The sequence below is a fragment of the Glycine soja genome, chromosome 18 (assembly GCF_004193775.1).
Source record: "Glycine soja cultivar W05 chromosome 18, ASM419377v2, whole genome shotgun sequence".
Classification (NCBI taxonomy): Eukaryota; Viridiplantae; Streptophyta; class Magnoliopsida; order Fabales; family Fabaceae; genus Glycine; species Glycine soja.
The window spans coordinates 9,816,269-9,830,310 of NC_041019.1; the positions used below are offsets into that span (position 1 = coordinate 9,816,269).

Genomic DNA, 14,042 nt, shown 5'->3' on the forward strand with positions numbered 1-14,042 from the left:
CGTGGCCTAACCAGGAATGTTAATAAATACATGAATTTATTTGTTATTTTAATTATTTATTCCAAAACCCAGATGAGCATGTTTGTTAATTAATTAGGAGTGGAAATCTGACTAAATTGTCTACCTGCATTCCCGTTGACCTTAGTGTTGTTTGAAAATCTTCTACATTTCTTTATATTATTTCATTATGTTATTTATAGCCATACACACTTGCACATGCTATGCTTGATGATATAACATGCATTTCCATTTTGGTAAGTTGTAGAAAGTCTCCATATCACAGTTTTACAGTTATCAACATAAACAAATGTTCAATCAGCTAGCTTAATTTATACCTATAATTCCCTAACTTTCATTATGTACACCCAAATTAAGTAGCTAGATAGGTTTTTAGGATAATATAATTTTTCAACTTATTAATTTAGTCCAAGTGCATTTCATCTACCATGTGATATGATGCATGCTATTATGCATATTACTATATTATATCCCTTGTTAGTGCCGTGGTTACATATGTTCTTAAAATAATAGCAACATTAATGATTTTTGTTCAGAAGGGATGATCCAAAACAATCAATTAATGCCCTTGCCAATGCAACTACTTTATTTGTAGCTGCTAATAATTCACCAGCGCTCCCCTAAATCACTTTCTGCTGATCAACTACTACTACTACATGCTAAAACATGTACACCAAAGTGGTCTAATCTTATGCATAGATAAAGGGTCTATCTCATATATATTAATGATGAATCTTGACTATACCTAACTTGATGCTCCCACATAGTGTAACACCATAACCCACGAACCGGACCTCATAGTGTGGGAAGTGGTGCATTCATATATACTAGTCAAGCATGAATATATGCCATATTCAATTAATTAATGTGTCCATGTCGTCATTGGGACTTATTGTGCATATATAAGAATAGATTCATACAGTGAGATCCAATTACCAACAAACAAATTAGCAGAAATGAGATAGTGAAACTGTTCTAATAGTTCCAATGGTTGGTATGACTTACATTAACATATGCAGAATTTAATATATTTAGGGTATCTTTGATTTACTAAAAAGGTAAAATAGACAGAATATTATTAGACAAATAACTGAATCACATGACAATTTTTTATATTATATGTTGTTTGATGGTCGATGCATAATATAAATAATTGTGTTGTATTTTATTTGATGTATTTATGTATGAATAAAATAATATAATTAAATTTTACTATAAAATCCTACGTGCATTAATAGCACTTTGACGGGAGACACCTCCATAGAGGAGGGGCGACTCCTGACACCACCAGGTGTGAGGCCACCACAAGATCACGACAATGATAACGGTGACATGATGGTGCGACGTGGTCTCGTCATAGTTGACCAAAAAAAAAACACAACGACAAGGAAAAATATGATGATAGGAACATTTGAATAACTATATCATAAAATTAAAAACAACACCCAACTGGACCATCCGTGACAGGATACGCCCCAATATACACAATTAGCTCTGAAAGCCCAGTAGTAAATTTCACAAGACAAAGCTTGCTAACATACTGAATAGTTGGATGAAGATGTAAGAAAGGTGAGAAGGGGAAGACCTCCTAAACTTATTAGCTTCGTTTATCTTCCTATCCAGCCTCAAGTTTACGGGCATCATTAGCATTCTAATATTGTTCGCTTTAAACTTTAATACTCATGTGAGTTTCACAATTTTAGCATTAAAAGACGTCTTAACTGATAGATTAAAAGAATAAAAATATTCGTAATTATCTTTGGTCTCGATTTCTATAATCTGAAACTTTTTTATTCATCAAAATAATAACTACTTAATAAGGCTAAGGGACTAGAGGGTGTTGCAGCCCATATGCATGTGTGACCTCCTCCTTCTAGCACCAATGTTCCTACCCCAAATTCACTAATTCATTGCATTATTAAGGTTAGGATGACAAAACGGGTAGTTTAGCTTGTTGTAGTCCACCTTGCTATCCTATGGATCAGCCCACTAAAAATGGGTCAAAACGAGCTAATATGCTTTAAATATATGAGCATTGACCTGAAAAAAAATGAATAAAGGGAAATTAAATATATATATATATATATATATATATATATATATATATAAAATCATTCGTTCTTATCTATAGTAAATTTTTGTTAACTATATTAAGTATATAATATGTAATATAAAATAAGAAAGATGAAGTTGTTTCAAGAATAACTTTAAAAAAATTGTTCTCCATCATATACTTTTTTTCATGTGAAAGGTGTGTTACTTGTTAGAATAATTAGATAAAAAAATAAATCAAGATGAATAACTATTTCAAAGTTACTCATGGAGTAACTTCATGAATATTCCTCCTCATATAAAATTAAACCATTATACACAATTTGTGAGTGCATGCATTAAGTATATTAGATACACAATTAATATATAGGTTTACATATATTTTTGGTAACTCAAATTTATATCACTTCTATTTTTGGTCCACCAAATTTAAATTTACATATTTTAGTGCCACAATTTTAAAAATGATATTTTTAGTTCCTTTATACAAAATAAATAATCTCAAACACCCCAAAATCAATATTTTTTTTATGGAGAGAAATTAAAAAGACTGTTTTTTAAAATTGAAAGAAAAAAATTTAATTTGAAGAAACATAAATAAAAGTGACTCAAATTTAAGAGCCCAAAAATATATTTAAATCTAATATATAATAGGATTTAATCTTTTGGTCCCTAATCTTTGTTTTAATTAATTTTTAGTGTTTATTATCAAGTAACATTGATCTTAACTGATATTATGGTAGACACATGTCAATTGGTCTAAACAAATGATGGATGAAAAATATAGTTTACCAACATACAAAAAATATAAATGGTTGCTCAAAAGACTCTTTGATGATGTGAAATCTTAAACATGAATTATAAATAAAAAAAATAAAATGTTATCTTAGCTTGATGAGCTAGTTTGTCTTGCCATTAACTCATTTAAAGAGGGGCTACAATGGGACACGTTAGTGGGTTGGATTCTTTATACCCAGCCCACAAAACAATTATGAGTTAAATAGGTTGGCCTTACATATTTAGTCCATTTTGTCATCTTTAGTTAAGTCACCACAACATCAATGCAAAATACACAAAAATCTTAAATCTAACTCCCAAGAAATGATAGGTTAATTAAACTAGTCGACCTCACAAGTCTAACCCATTTTGTCACCCTTAGTTAAGATTATCACATGCTACTTGTTTGAGATCCCACATGAATTGGCTAGAGAAATGACCAAAATGATGTAAGTTATCAGGCAATCTTCATCTCTTGAGTTTGCTTTTGGAGTAGAGTTAGGTACTCCAAATTCAAATTCTAAAATGATATTACTTAGAGCCTATTATAATAATTTGGATTACTAGTTATCGAGTTGTTATCAAACCACTTATAAATGTTTAGTTTTATAAACTTTACACTTGAAATGTTCAATCTTCGGAAGGGATGTGCTAGAAATCCCATATTGACTAGAGATATAATCAAAATAGTGTAAGTGAGAGACAACCCTTACTTCTTGAGATAACTTATGAAATTGAATTAAGTTCAAACTCAAATTATAAAAATATAGTCTGTTTTGACATTATGTGCACCTCATGGTTTTGTCCTTAAAATGTGCTTTAGTGGGTTAAAGAAATAAGGTATTTATAAAGTATATTGTTGGTCTTGATTTCTATGCAATGTGGAACTTTTTAGTGTATCAAATTAGTTTAAAATTTTGGAATGGAGAAAACTAATATCTATCCTCATTTAATTATATTTCGCCTAAAATTGAGAGATATAAATGATACAAGAGTTTTTTTTTTTTTAAGAATTTAATTGTTATATATATAATTAGTGTAATTTTTTTCACAAACAACCAATAAGAATCAATTTTAGTGTATGTTTTAAGATAATTATTATAAAAATCAATAAACTTATTAAAATAGTGATATTATATTATATAATAAAGAAATTACACTGTTAACATGTACAAGTTGATTTTTTATATTACTTAGACTAAACTGTTATTAACGTAATTAAATTTGTATATTCTAAAACATATATAGTAATGAAGCCAATTTTAGGATGGACCACCTTGATAGATGGTTTATTAGGAATCATAATTCTTGACCATTAAATCAATTTTAGTATTGTAGATCATCTCATCCCAAACCCCCACTCTTCTTAGTAATCGTCGTTCGTCGTAGCCTTGGTGCTTGCAATCATAAAAGGATGGAGCTTTTTAAGCGTCCCAAAATACACCACACAATGCTATGTTCTTGTTATTATTATTACTTTTTGGAAAAAAAAAAAAAAAACAAAGTTTATCGAGCCAACTTGGGGACCGATCTACAAATCATGTATCTCTCTTTGAAGCAAACCAACGAAAAAATGTTTTTTATTGGATTTAATTCATTGTATCTCATTGAATCGAACGACCTTCATAGTTTTTTTAAAAGTACGAGTTCAGAAGAAGGATGGGATTTTCTGTAGCGGTGGGTTCCTGTATCTTGCTACAAAGATGGATGGGTCACTTGGTTATATTGTGGTTAGTGGAGAAGAAAAGAGGGGAAAAAAATGAAATGTCGCCGTTGAAAATTTCTTCCGGCTGCGGTTCATGGTGGCAAGGCCAGCCTGAGTGCCATGACACTGGGTTCATAACTAAAAGGGATCTAAAATTTTTAAAAAAAAAATTATAACTTTGTAATATTTTTTATAGTATTCTATATTGTTTTTATAAATAAATCAAAGTTATTATTTATTTCAGACCTCCTTTTTTATTCAAATTAAAATGTCTCATGCTATTAAAAAGTGTCACTCTTTTAATAAATTTTCCTAATGTTTTAGGATTATAGATTCATATTGATTGAATTTTCAATTCTGTGATATATCAACATATTGAAGAAACATAATAAAAATTAAAATTATAATAAAAATAAAACTAAAATTAATATGAAATGATATTTTTATCAATTTCATATTAAAGCTTACATATTGAGGACATTAATCATATTGACCTAATCATTACATTGTCAATGAAGAAGAAGTTGTTCTCTTACTCTATGTGTCATCAAAGAAGAAGATAGAGGTGGCAAATAAAAAATATCGTCATTAGAAGTAATTTTTTGCGACAGCAAATGGTGCTTGCTGGTGGGAGGTGAGGAATTTGGTGTGAGATGACTTACAATACTAAGATTAATCTAATGATCATAAATTATGACTTACACTATCAAGGTGGTCCACCTTAATAACTAATGACCTAGTAATAATTTGTAGTATTTTACTTTTTCTCTTCTCCTACCAAACATAGTCGTCTTTCCTACATCTCCTTTAAAATTCTTTCCCTTCTTCAAAACACTGCATATATATGAGAACGTGCCCTCTTCATCCATCATGTTTTCATCGTTGGCTCCAATTGTTAAAGGAGATATTGGAGCTGTCAGATAGTAACACTTTGTAACAAATGTGAAGAAAAAGACTATAATTAGTCTTCAGGTTCTTCTCTCGAATCAAATTTCTGATAGTATTCACTTTCATTGCCATAATTGATTGATATTTTCTGTCTGTCATTGTGCAATCAATGATAAAAGCTTTTTTTGTTTTTTTAAGCTATGATTCAGTCTCACATTTAAGTTTGCCTATCTAAGAGTGAACCCACATATAGAGGTGTAGATATTATTACAAGGGAATGTATTATTAAGAGCTCAGTGTATGTTTGGTAAACATTTGTTTTTAGAAATAATTACATTAAAATATACTTTTGTCTCTTATATAGGATTGGATTTTTATTTTAATTCCTAATAAATTTTTGGCCCATAATAAAAAATTATTTTATTTTTCTGTCCTCAAAGTGTTATCTAAATTACTTTTTTAAGTGCTATTTAAATAAATTTGGAATTAAAAAAGAAAAATTTATTAGAACCAATAAAATTTATTGGGACCAAAACAAAAATTCAATTGTTTATTAAAGAGAAAATATATATTTAAGTCAAATAATTTTTTTTAAAAAAAAATCCTTTTATGAAATTGGTAAAAATAATTATATTTTTATAATAAATTTTTTATGACGTTCTAATCAAAACCCATAATATCCCATAATATTTTGGTTAGTAATTCCTTATAAAGTAATTCCTCTAACTTATTTTATTTTTTTAGTTTTTAATTTGTCTTCTAAGTTTATTGTATAATCCATTTTTTAATTTGTAACGATGTTATTCTTAAGTAATACTACCTAGCGGTATAAACAGGTCATCTCCAACCCGCAAATTTGTCTAACCTAACACAATCTAATTACATTTTTATGAATTGAGTTGGGTAATTGGATTGGGTTGAATTTATTTTAACAAATAATTAAAATTAGATTAGATAAGGAGTTTAGAATTAAGGATCTAACTGAATTCACCCAAATCTACCCTAAACATATAAAAAAATACCAATATGTGATTTTATGAATAATGTGAGTGATTAAGCTGGTTACATATCTATATATGTTTTATCATTATGAATGAATTACTCAAACAACTTTATAATCCATCTTATAAATACATAATATTTTGTGAATATTGTAAGTATATATTTTACCACAAATGTTAATACCAGTAAATGTCAATGTCCTAGCAAGAGATTGGGTTTGACTTCCTCTCTTGACATTGTTTATATATCAAATTAAGTGATTTTAAAAATTATTAATCAAACATATGCGATTTTGACTTTTGATATAAGTTGTAATTATAATTGATGTAGAAAAGTGACAATCGATTCAGAAAGCTATTTTTTTTACATTGATTATAATTACAATCAATGTTAAAAATCAAAATCATCTATATTTGGTAAACACTTATCAAAACCATTTACTTCGGTATATAATTTTACGAAATCACTTTGTTTAGTAAATAAAAAAGTCTCTCATTTCAAAGGATAGTTATAAAAACAAATTCTTGAAAATATCCTTGATTGTTTTTGAGTTTGAGATATTTTGTAAAAAGAAAATAGAATAAAAGAGGTGATAATTTTTTAATGATTCAACCGGATGACTTAGTTCAACCTAATTCAATTAAAATTTGATTGGGTTGAAAAAAAAAACCCAACCCAACCTGAACCTCTTATACCCCTAATACTACCTTCATTCCATATTTATTCAAATTTAAGAATCATGTGTACATATATTAAGAAATATTTAAGGAAAGTAATATATTATTATTTTTGGACCTTTTTCTTCAAACCACATTATAGTTGTAAATTATTTATTGACATTATTAATTACTCATTTCTATCCAAAAATCTATCTGAGCATCTTTAGTTTGATCTCCTCTTCTAGTAATATTTTTCCATCCACTTGAACCTAAAAGGCTGCTCAAACACTTATACCAGTGACAGTAACAAATCCACGATGAGGGAAATGGAGGCCATTGTCCGTATAAGGTATTTTTTTTTTTTTACTTAATATGCCAAGTATATTTTTTTACCCCATAAAAAAAATTTGTCCCATAAGATAATTATTTTAAAAAATGAATGTAAGAAATTATAAAAGATAAAATAAGTTAGTACTAATTTAACTCACAGAAAAAATAAATTGATACTAACTTCACCCACGAAAAAATAAATTGATACTAATTTATCGATTTTACCTTTTTTATTTTAACCATTCCTGATTTCTCTAAAAGTTTATAATATTTTTGTTATGGAAAAATATTATAGGCTATTTTTTCCTCCCACTAAAAAAAACTATGGATCCACCACTAACCAGTGACATGTTGATGTTGTTTTTGACTAAAACACCCTTATTTAACATCTCGTTACTTGTGATCAATTACTATTATAAAGTAATTGTTAAAAATGGATATAAGTAAAAGAAAAATAGATTTATAAAATATCAATTGTTTCTTTTACAAGTAAAATATCAATAGTTTTAAAACCAAAAAAAGTATGTTAAAGCATAGATATAAGTAGTAAAAATATTGTGTTGACTTAGGATATGTTTGGTTTAAAGACGAAGTAGTAGGAAATGAGCGAGTAAGAAATAAAAAAAAAAAGTGAAATGATTTTTTAAGTTATTTAATAGAAAAAATGAAAAGAATGAAGATTAAAAAATTTATTTTATTTTGTTTGATTTTATAAAAAAAGTAAAACAAAAGAAAAAGCATGTACTAATATATAAGATGGATAATGATTTAAAAACCCCGAGAAAGAAAAGAAGTATGAAAAATTAAAGATTTGATCTTTTCACAAAAATCAAAACACCTTCTATTCCTTTACTTTTCCATCTACTTTTGGACGAATTGGATGTAGTCTCACTCTTTGTCGTTCATCCTCTCACTTTATTCAATAAACCAAACATATGAAAAGAATTTGAAATAGCGGTATTTGTTTTCTAACTTTTATGGTTCCTTGCTCTCATGATGCACCGAACCCAACACATTGTTAATGAAATAATGGAGTTAACTAAGGTAGCTTTCAAAAAAAGTTTAATTTTAATATTTTGTCAATGTAAATATTCTAAAATTATTAATCAATTAAAAAACATTTTAAATGTCACTTTCATAATAATTCCTTTATCCATTATAATTGTTATGTTAAAAGAAAAAATGTAAAGTTTTAATTTTTTAATGTAATATTAATTATTATTTTTATTTATATTCCTTGTAATAATTTTTAAAATACTATTGTGGTGTTGCATTATTTCTACTTTCTAGGCAAGAGGATCAATAATAAGTTTAATTTCATAAAATTATTATAATCTTTTATTTATTAAATTTTTCTAGTTTGTGTAAATAAACTTTGAGATGTCAAAATCTCACACACTATTCAAATTAGAGGGAGTAAAAACTAAAGAGTGTTGTTTTATTTATTGACATTTGATGTTTTTTTTTATTAAAATGGATTAAAAATTAAAACTAATTACCATAATGAATTAGTCAATAAAGTATTTATTAGAATGAGTAATCTTTATCATATAAGAATGTAGGAGACATCTTAAGTGACACCTTATATTTTTTGTTTGTCTTGTAACAAGAGACGTCATTCTGATATGTTTCATCCTATTTAACGTCAATCACTTTAAATAAAAAAATAGAAAACTGCATATTTTATTAAAAATAATAATTTTTTAATAAGTTTAAATAAACTTACCCTTATGTTTTCATTTCTATGTACTTTGTTAATTTTTAGTTAAAATTATAAAATATAAGTAAAAAAATAAGAATATATTATAATTATAAAATTTACAATGAAATACAATTATATAGTGAAAGGTTAAACAATAATTGAAGCACTGATATATATAATTAATATTTTAATTTTCTTGTACTTTGCGTTGACATTAAATTATGTAAAAATGTGCATAAAATCCAATAATATAAAGACACTAAATAAATGAAACATAATTGGGTGATGTCTCTCACTACAAGACCAATAAAGAGTATAAAATGTTGTTTAGGGTGATGCTTCTTACATTCCAACGTGATAAAAATTACTTATTTTGATAAATACTTTATTGCCTAACCATTCATGACAATTAATTTTTTTTAATCCATTTTGGTAAGAAAAAAATAGCCTTAGACCTAACACTTGTCTGCATTGGTATTTTTTGCAAATCAAATAAATTGAGAGTAGGTAAACTGAGAGAAGATATTTTTAGCAAATCAAATAAATTGAGAGTAGATAAACCGAGACAAATTACAGTTGAATGAAACACACGTTATTAGGCTAAAAAGTATAAAGCTATATATATCTACGGATCTACCCATCATTTAATGCAATTTAATCACTCATCCTTTATTGATCTACAGGAACCACCTTTCCAGCACCTTGTTTTGTCATCCTGTTTCTCTTTAGTGTCCTAAGTGTTGAAACTGACTAATTAATAAGCCATTGAAAATCCATCCATAGTTTCCAATATTACAAGGAATGACAATAAAATGTCACTTGGAAAAAGTAAATGAGCCAATTCCAACCAGGCATTGCTGAATTTCTCCATGTGATGACACTTGATAAGCTAGAACTGGTATTGATTGACAACAACAGAATCACGCCAAAATCAATGTAGCAGGTTTGAACTTTGAATCCCGATTAGTCCACTGAGAAATTGGGGAGTCCACTGAAGTAACACATGGTTTAATTGACAAAACTTCATTCCACATAGTGACTTAGAATTCATGTTAATAGTGAAAAACAATTATTATATAGAGATCCCTTATCTTTCTGTGTTCAGGCCAGCACCCAGCAAGCCCACAACTTGGCAAGCCCAAGAAAGTTCAAACGGCCCAGTTTCCTATTTGAGTTGAGGGACTAATTATGTGTTATGTCCTATTAGTGTAAGTTTGGTTCATTGGTATAAAATATATAGGGAATTGTTGTATATTTTAAGTGAATATTTTATAAGCTTAATATTTCTATTTAATTAAATATAAAAGTTGTTTTAAATTAATATAGAGCTTATAAAAGAATAGATATTTTATTTTGACTTGATCTTGTTAACTTGATCTTTTTAGACTTGGATTCACCTTATTCTTTTGACTTGTTCTCAAGTTGTTTTATCAATATTAATTTTTCTTTGTATATATTCTAGGGCTTTAGTGTGTTAACAACGGATCAGAACTCCGATATCATCTTAGAATATATAATGTGAGAAGTCTAACTCAACCCCAAAAATTAGTTTAAGGGGTGAGGGTTGTCCCTCACTTATATATTCTAATATGAGATTACTTTTAACGTGAGACTTGAAATATTTTCAATAATTTTTAACTCAAAATTAATTTTTGGAGTGAGAATTAATTTTTCAAAATAAAACCAAACACATAAACATGTTTATTTTAAATCACGTACCTAATTTTAGATAATCCAATGGAAATTCAAACACGTAGGAAATCTAATACATCACTAGATCTTTGCACCATGCACACAAGATTTCCTGTACCCAAAAAAAGTAGAAAATCTAAGTGCATGTTTGTTTCAGAGATGTGTTGGCTCCCACAAACGTTTTGGGAAGCATCTCATGTGTTACTTATGCTGTGAAACACCTGGGAATTCATGCTGCCACAATTAGAAAAACAAAAACATAGCTTAAGTCATTAACTCACTAATCTCACATGAGTTCTAGAATATTTAAACTCATCCACACAGAGACTATTGCATGGTTGGTGTCAAGACTGTTACTCTCTCTCATTTGAGCCATGCAAGAAAGAAGACACTTGCACATTATCTCAAACTTTTTGCATATATTGCTTTTGGAGTGTCTTTATAAATATCACCATTTTCACCAACTCATCGGACTAACATTCTCACCCTATTCACTGAGGAGCATGTGGGCCTTTGAATACAAAAGCTCAACTAGATCACTTTGTAGTGCTCCCTGCAGAAACTTTTTTCTTTTTCTCAAAAACCATGTGGATGTTCCATCTACTCATTAAGGGGCATAAATGTAATCAATACTTTGCCGTTACATACTATATATATAGTCCTCAGATCCTGGCAGCAAATATGTACTTTTAGAAAGCTAATCAACGTGGCTTCTCTCACCCTTTAAATGCCACCGTGTAGCTTCATTATTTTTAAGGCAATACCTCTAGCATGCTCTTATCTTTTCTATTTGAAGTGTGTATTCTCAATCTCATCCTTTCTTCAACTATGACCAAGTGGTTTTATGGGATAATGGGAGCAACAACATGGTGTAAGGAAGTTTTTTCTATGAGGGTTTTGGCTGGCAGTGGCGGTTATGCTGTTGATCTTTTCATAAAAGTTGTCATTGCTGAATTTACTTGCATTCTGGCACTAGGTAATTGTTGAATTGCTAGCTACCGTTGCCTTTGTCCTGACTCCTGAGAAATTACTGATTCAGAGCACAGTGGCTAACAAACACATTGTTATATTATGTTGCACATTTCATCAATTAGGCATAAGTTGAGGTCTAAATCAAACATTCAGTATATCATTCTTACAGCCTTGCTTTATAAGATTTTTCTTTTATCGGCCAGCCAATGTTAAGATAATAATTAGTGCTAAGCATTAAACCTTGCATCCTTTATTAAAACAACAACAACAAAATGTCTTATCTCATTAAGTGAAAGTCGGTTATATGAACCACACAACGTTATTGGACTCGATTAAAGACTAAATCGTCAGAGATATTATTTCTCGTGAGATTCTCCTTAACTGATTTCCTCTAATGTCATTCCTGATCTCCTCCAACTCCATGCAACCTTTAACATAGAAACATCAGAAAATAATCCCTTTTATGGTATTATAAGTAATATTTGATCTTTGGTACAGGAGGGTCCATAGTGGGGATAATTGCAGGAGCTATCAAAGGCCATACCAGAGGAGCTGGTTTTCTTGATGGAGCTTGCAAAGGAGCTGTCACAGGGGCCATTGCAGCACTAGAATTGCTAAATATTGCTGCTTATGATGAGCCACTGTCTAAGGTGTAATACTTCAAGTTCCATGGTTTGGCAATTGGATAGATTCATATAATCATATTATTTCATCAATGGCTAGTAGCTAGACACACTTTAAATTTGTGCTGTTGGTCACTCACTAGTCTAAGTCCAAGGGCTCTCTGAGTTCCTTTTCTTGTTGGTTCTACTTTCTACATATTACTGATTCAATAGTTAGGTCTGAGGTAAAGTTACAGTTACATATTTTGTTTGTTTAAGCAAATATTTGATTTGAAGATATGTTTTAAATATCACAATAATTGTGTAATTTCTTTTATAAAAAGTAGCATTTTAGTGTACAGTGAAACATGAAATGAAGATAATAAAAAAGGTTTTCTCCCAATTCTAAAAATAACAACTTACAAAAAAGTCCTAAAAATATGTATCATAGAATCAATGTTTTAGGCTTAAGCCAACTAGCAATAACATTCTCCCATTTCTGAACTCTTAAATTTGATGTTGATATGCAGGTAGCCCTATTGAGGAGTTTATTAAATGGAAAGCTATTTATGGAATGGATATGTCCAGCTGTTGCACAAGCCTATCATTGTCATGTAAGGATAAGTATACAAAACTTATATAAATGTCAAATCAGTAGCCCCCATTAGAGTTCTCGATATGATATCAAATCTTTGATGAAATTACTTTTTCAGATCAGTGCACATGCAACAACTTACAGAGAAGAATCAGATATTTACAATGACAATATTGTCAGGGAAATCACAGTCGAAGGGGTGGCTTGGAATATCATTCAAAAGCCTCCTGTTCAACAATTCAATTCCAGTAAAATGTTCAAATTATACAATGACTCTTGCTGCTCAATATGCTTCCAGGTGAGGATTTTTTTTTCTGAGCCTGTGAAAAATTCATGAGTTCAAGAACCAAAAGCAGTTAAAAAAATCAAAATGTTACTAGACTCTGAATTTAACATACAGATGCCCACATATATAGTGTATAATCTTCCTTCATTTTAAGGTCAGGTATTTCTGTTCATTAGTTTATCATTACCTTGCCATACACAATGACATTAACCCCATTGTCTTAAAATTATATTCTGCAGGATTTTGAGGATGAAGAATTTGTGAGGACACTTCCAAAATGTGGCCACTTTTTTCACTTAGTCTGCATAGACAAATGGCTAGTCCAACGAAGATCATGCCCCATGTGTAGAATTTATGTTCCAGATTTATGAGTTTGCAGTTGAATTGTAGTCGGAGATATCGGTTTACATTTTCAAAGAAAAAATTGCGCATATAATAACCTACTATTCTAGGGTTATTCTTTGTTAATAATCTCTTTTTTTCTGTTATCTATTATATAATATAGTTTTGAAATAAATTGTCATGTGATATTTTTAAAAGAATAAATATAAATAATAAATCATATATGCATTTGACAATGTTACCAAATTTTTATATTATCACACAATCTCAAATTACCCCTCTTTGCGATAAAGTTATTGATTTTTATAACAATTATTTAAAAACTGACTAAAAAAACTATATTTCAAACCTATATTTCATAGGACGTGACACTTGTCATGGTTTAAATCTGGTAATGGATTTGTGATTTCATTTTTGGAG

General features: G+C 29.0%; 1 protein-coding gene across 1 annotated transcript; it reads left to right on the top strand.

The window, feature by feature from the left end:
* Positions 1–11,536: 11,536 nt before the first annotated feature.
* Positions 11,537–13,703, top strand: LOC114395012 (NEP1-interacting protein-like 2). The gene is made up of 5 exons (XM_028356702.1): positions 11,537–11,801; positions 12,296–12,447; positions 12,930–13,013; positions 13,113–13,292; positions 13,520–13,703. The coding sequence occupies exons 1-5, from the start codon at positions 11,597–11,599 to the stop codon at positions 13,649–13,651; spliced, it is 753 nt and encodes a 250-aa protein (XP_028212503.1). The 5' UTR covers positions 11,537–11,596; the 3' UTR covers positions 13,652–13,703.
* Positions 13,704–14,042: the final 339 nt, after the last annotated feature.

What these genes read in the sequence shown, in the direction of transcription:
- LOC114395012 (XM_028356702.1), top strand. Translation starts at nt 11,597, where the DNA reads ATGCTCTTATCTTTTCTATTTGAAGTGTGTATTCTCAATCTCATCCTT. An exon ending in TACTTGCATTCTGGCACTAG is followed by an intron (nt 11,802 to 12,295) that starts GTAATTGTTGAA and finishes TCTTTGGTACAG; the next exon opens with GAGGGTCCATAGTGGGGATA. An exon ending in ATGATGAGCCACTGTCTAAG is followed by an intron (nt 12,448 to 12,929) that starts GTGTAATACTTC and finishes GTTGATATGCAG; the next exon opens with GTAGCCCTATTGAGGAGTTT.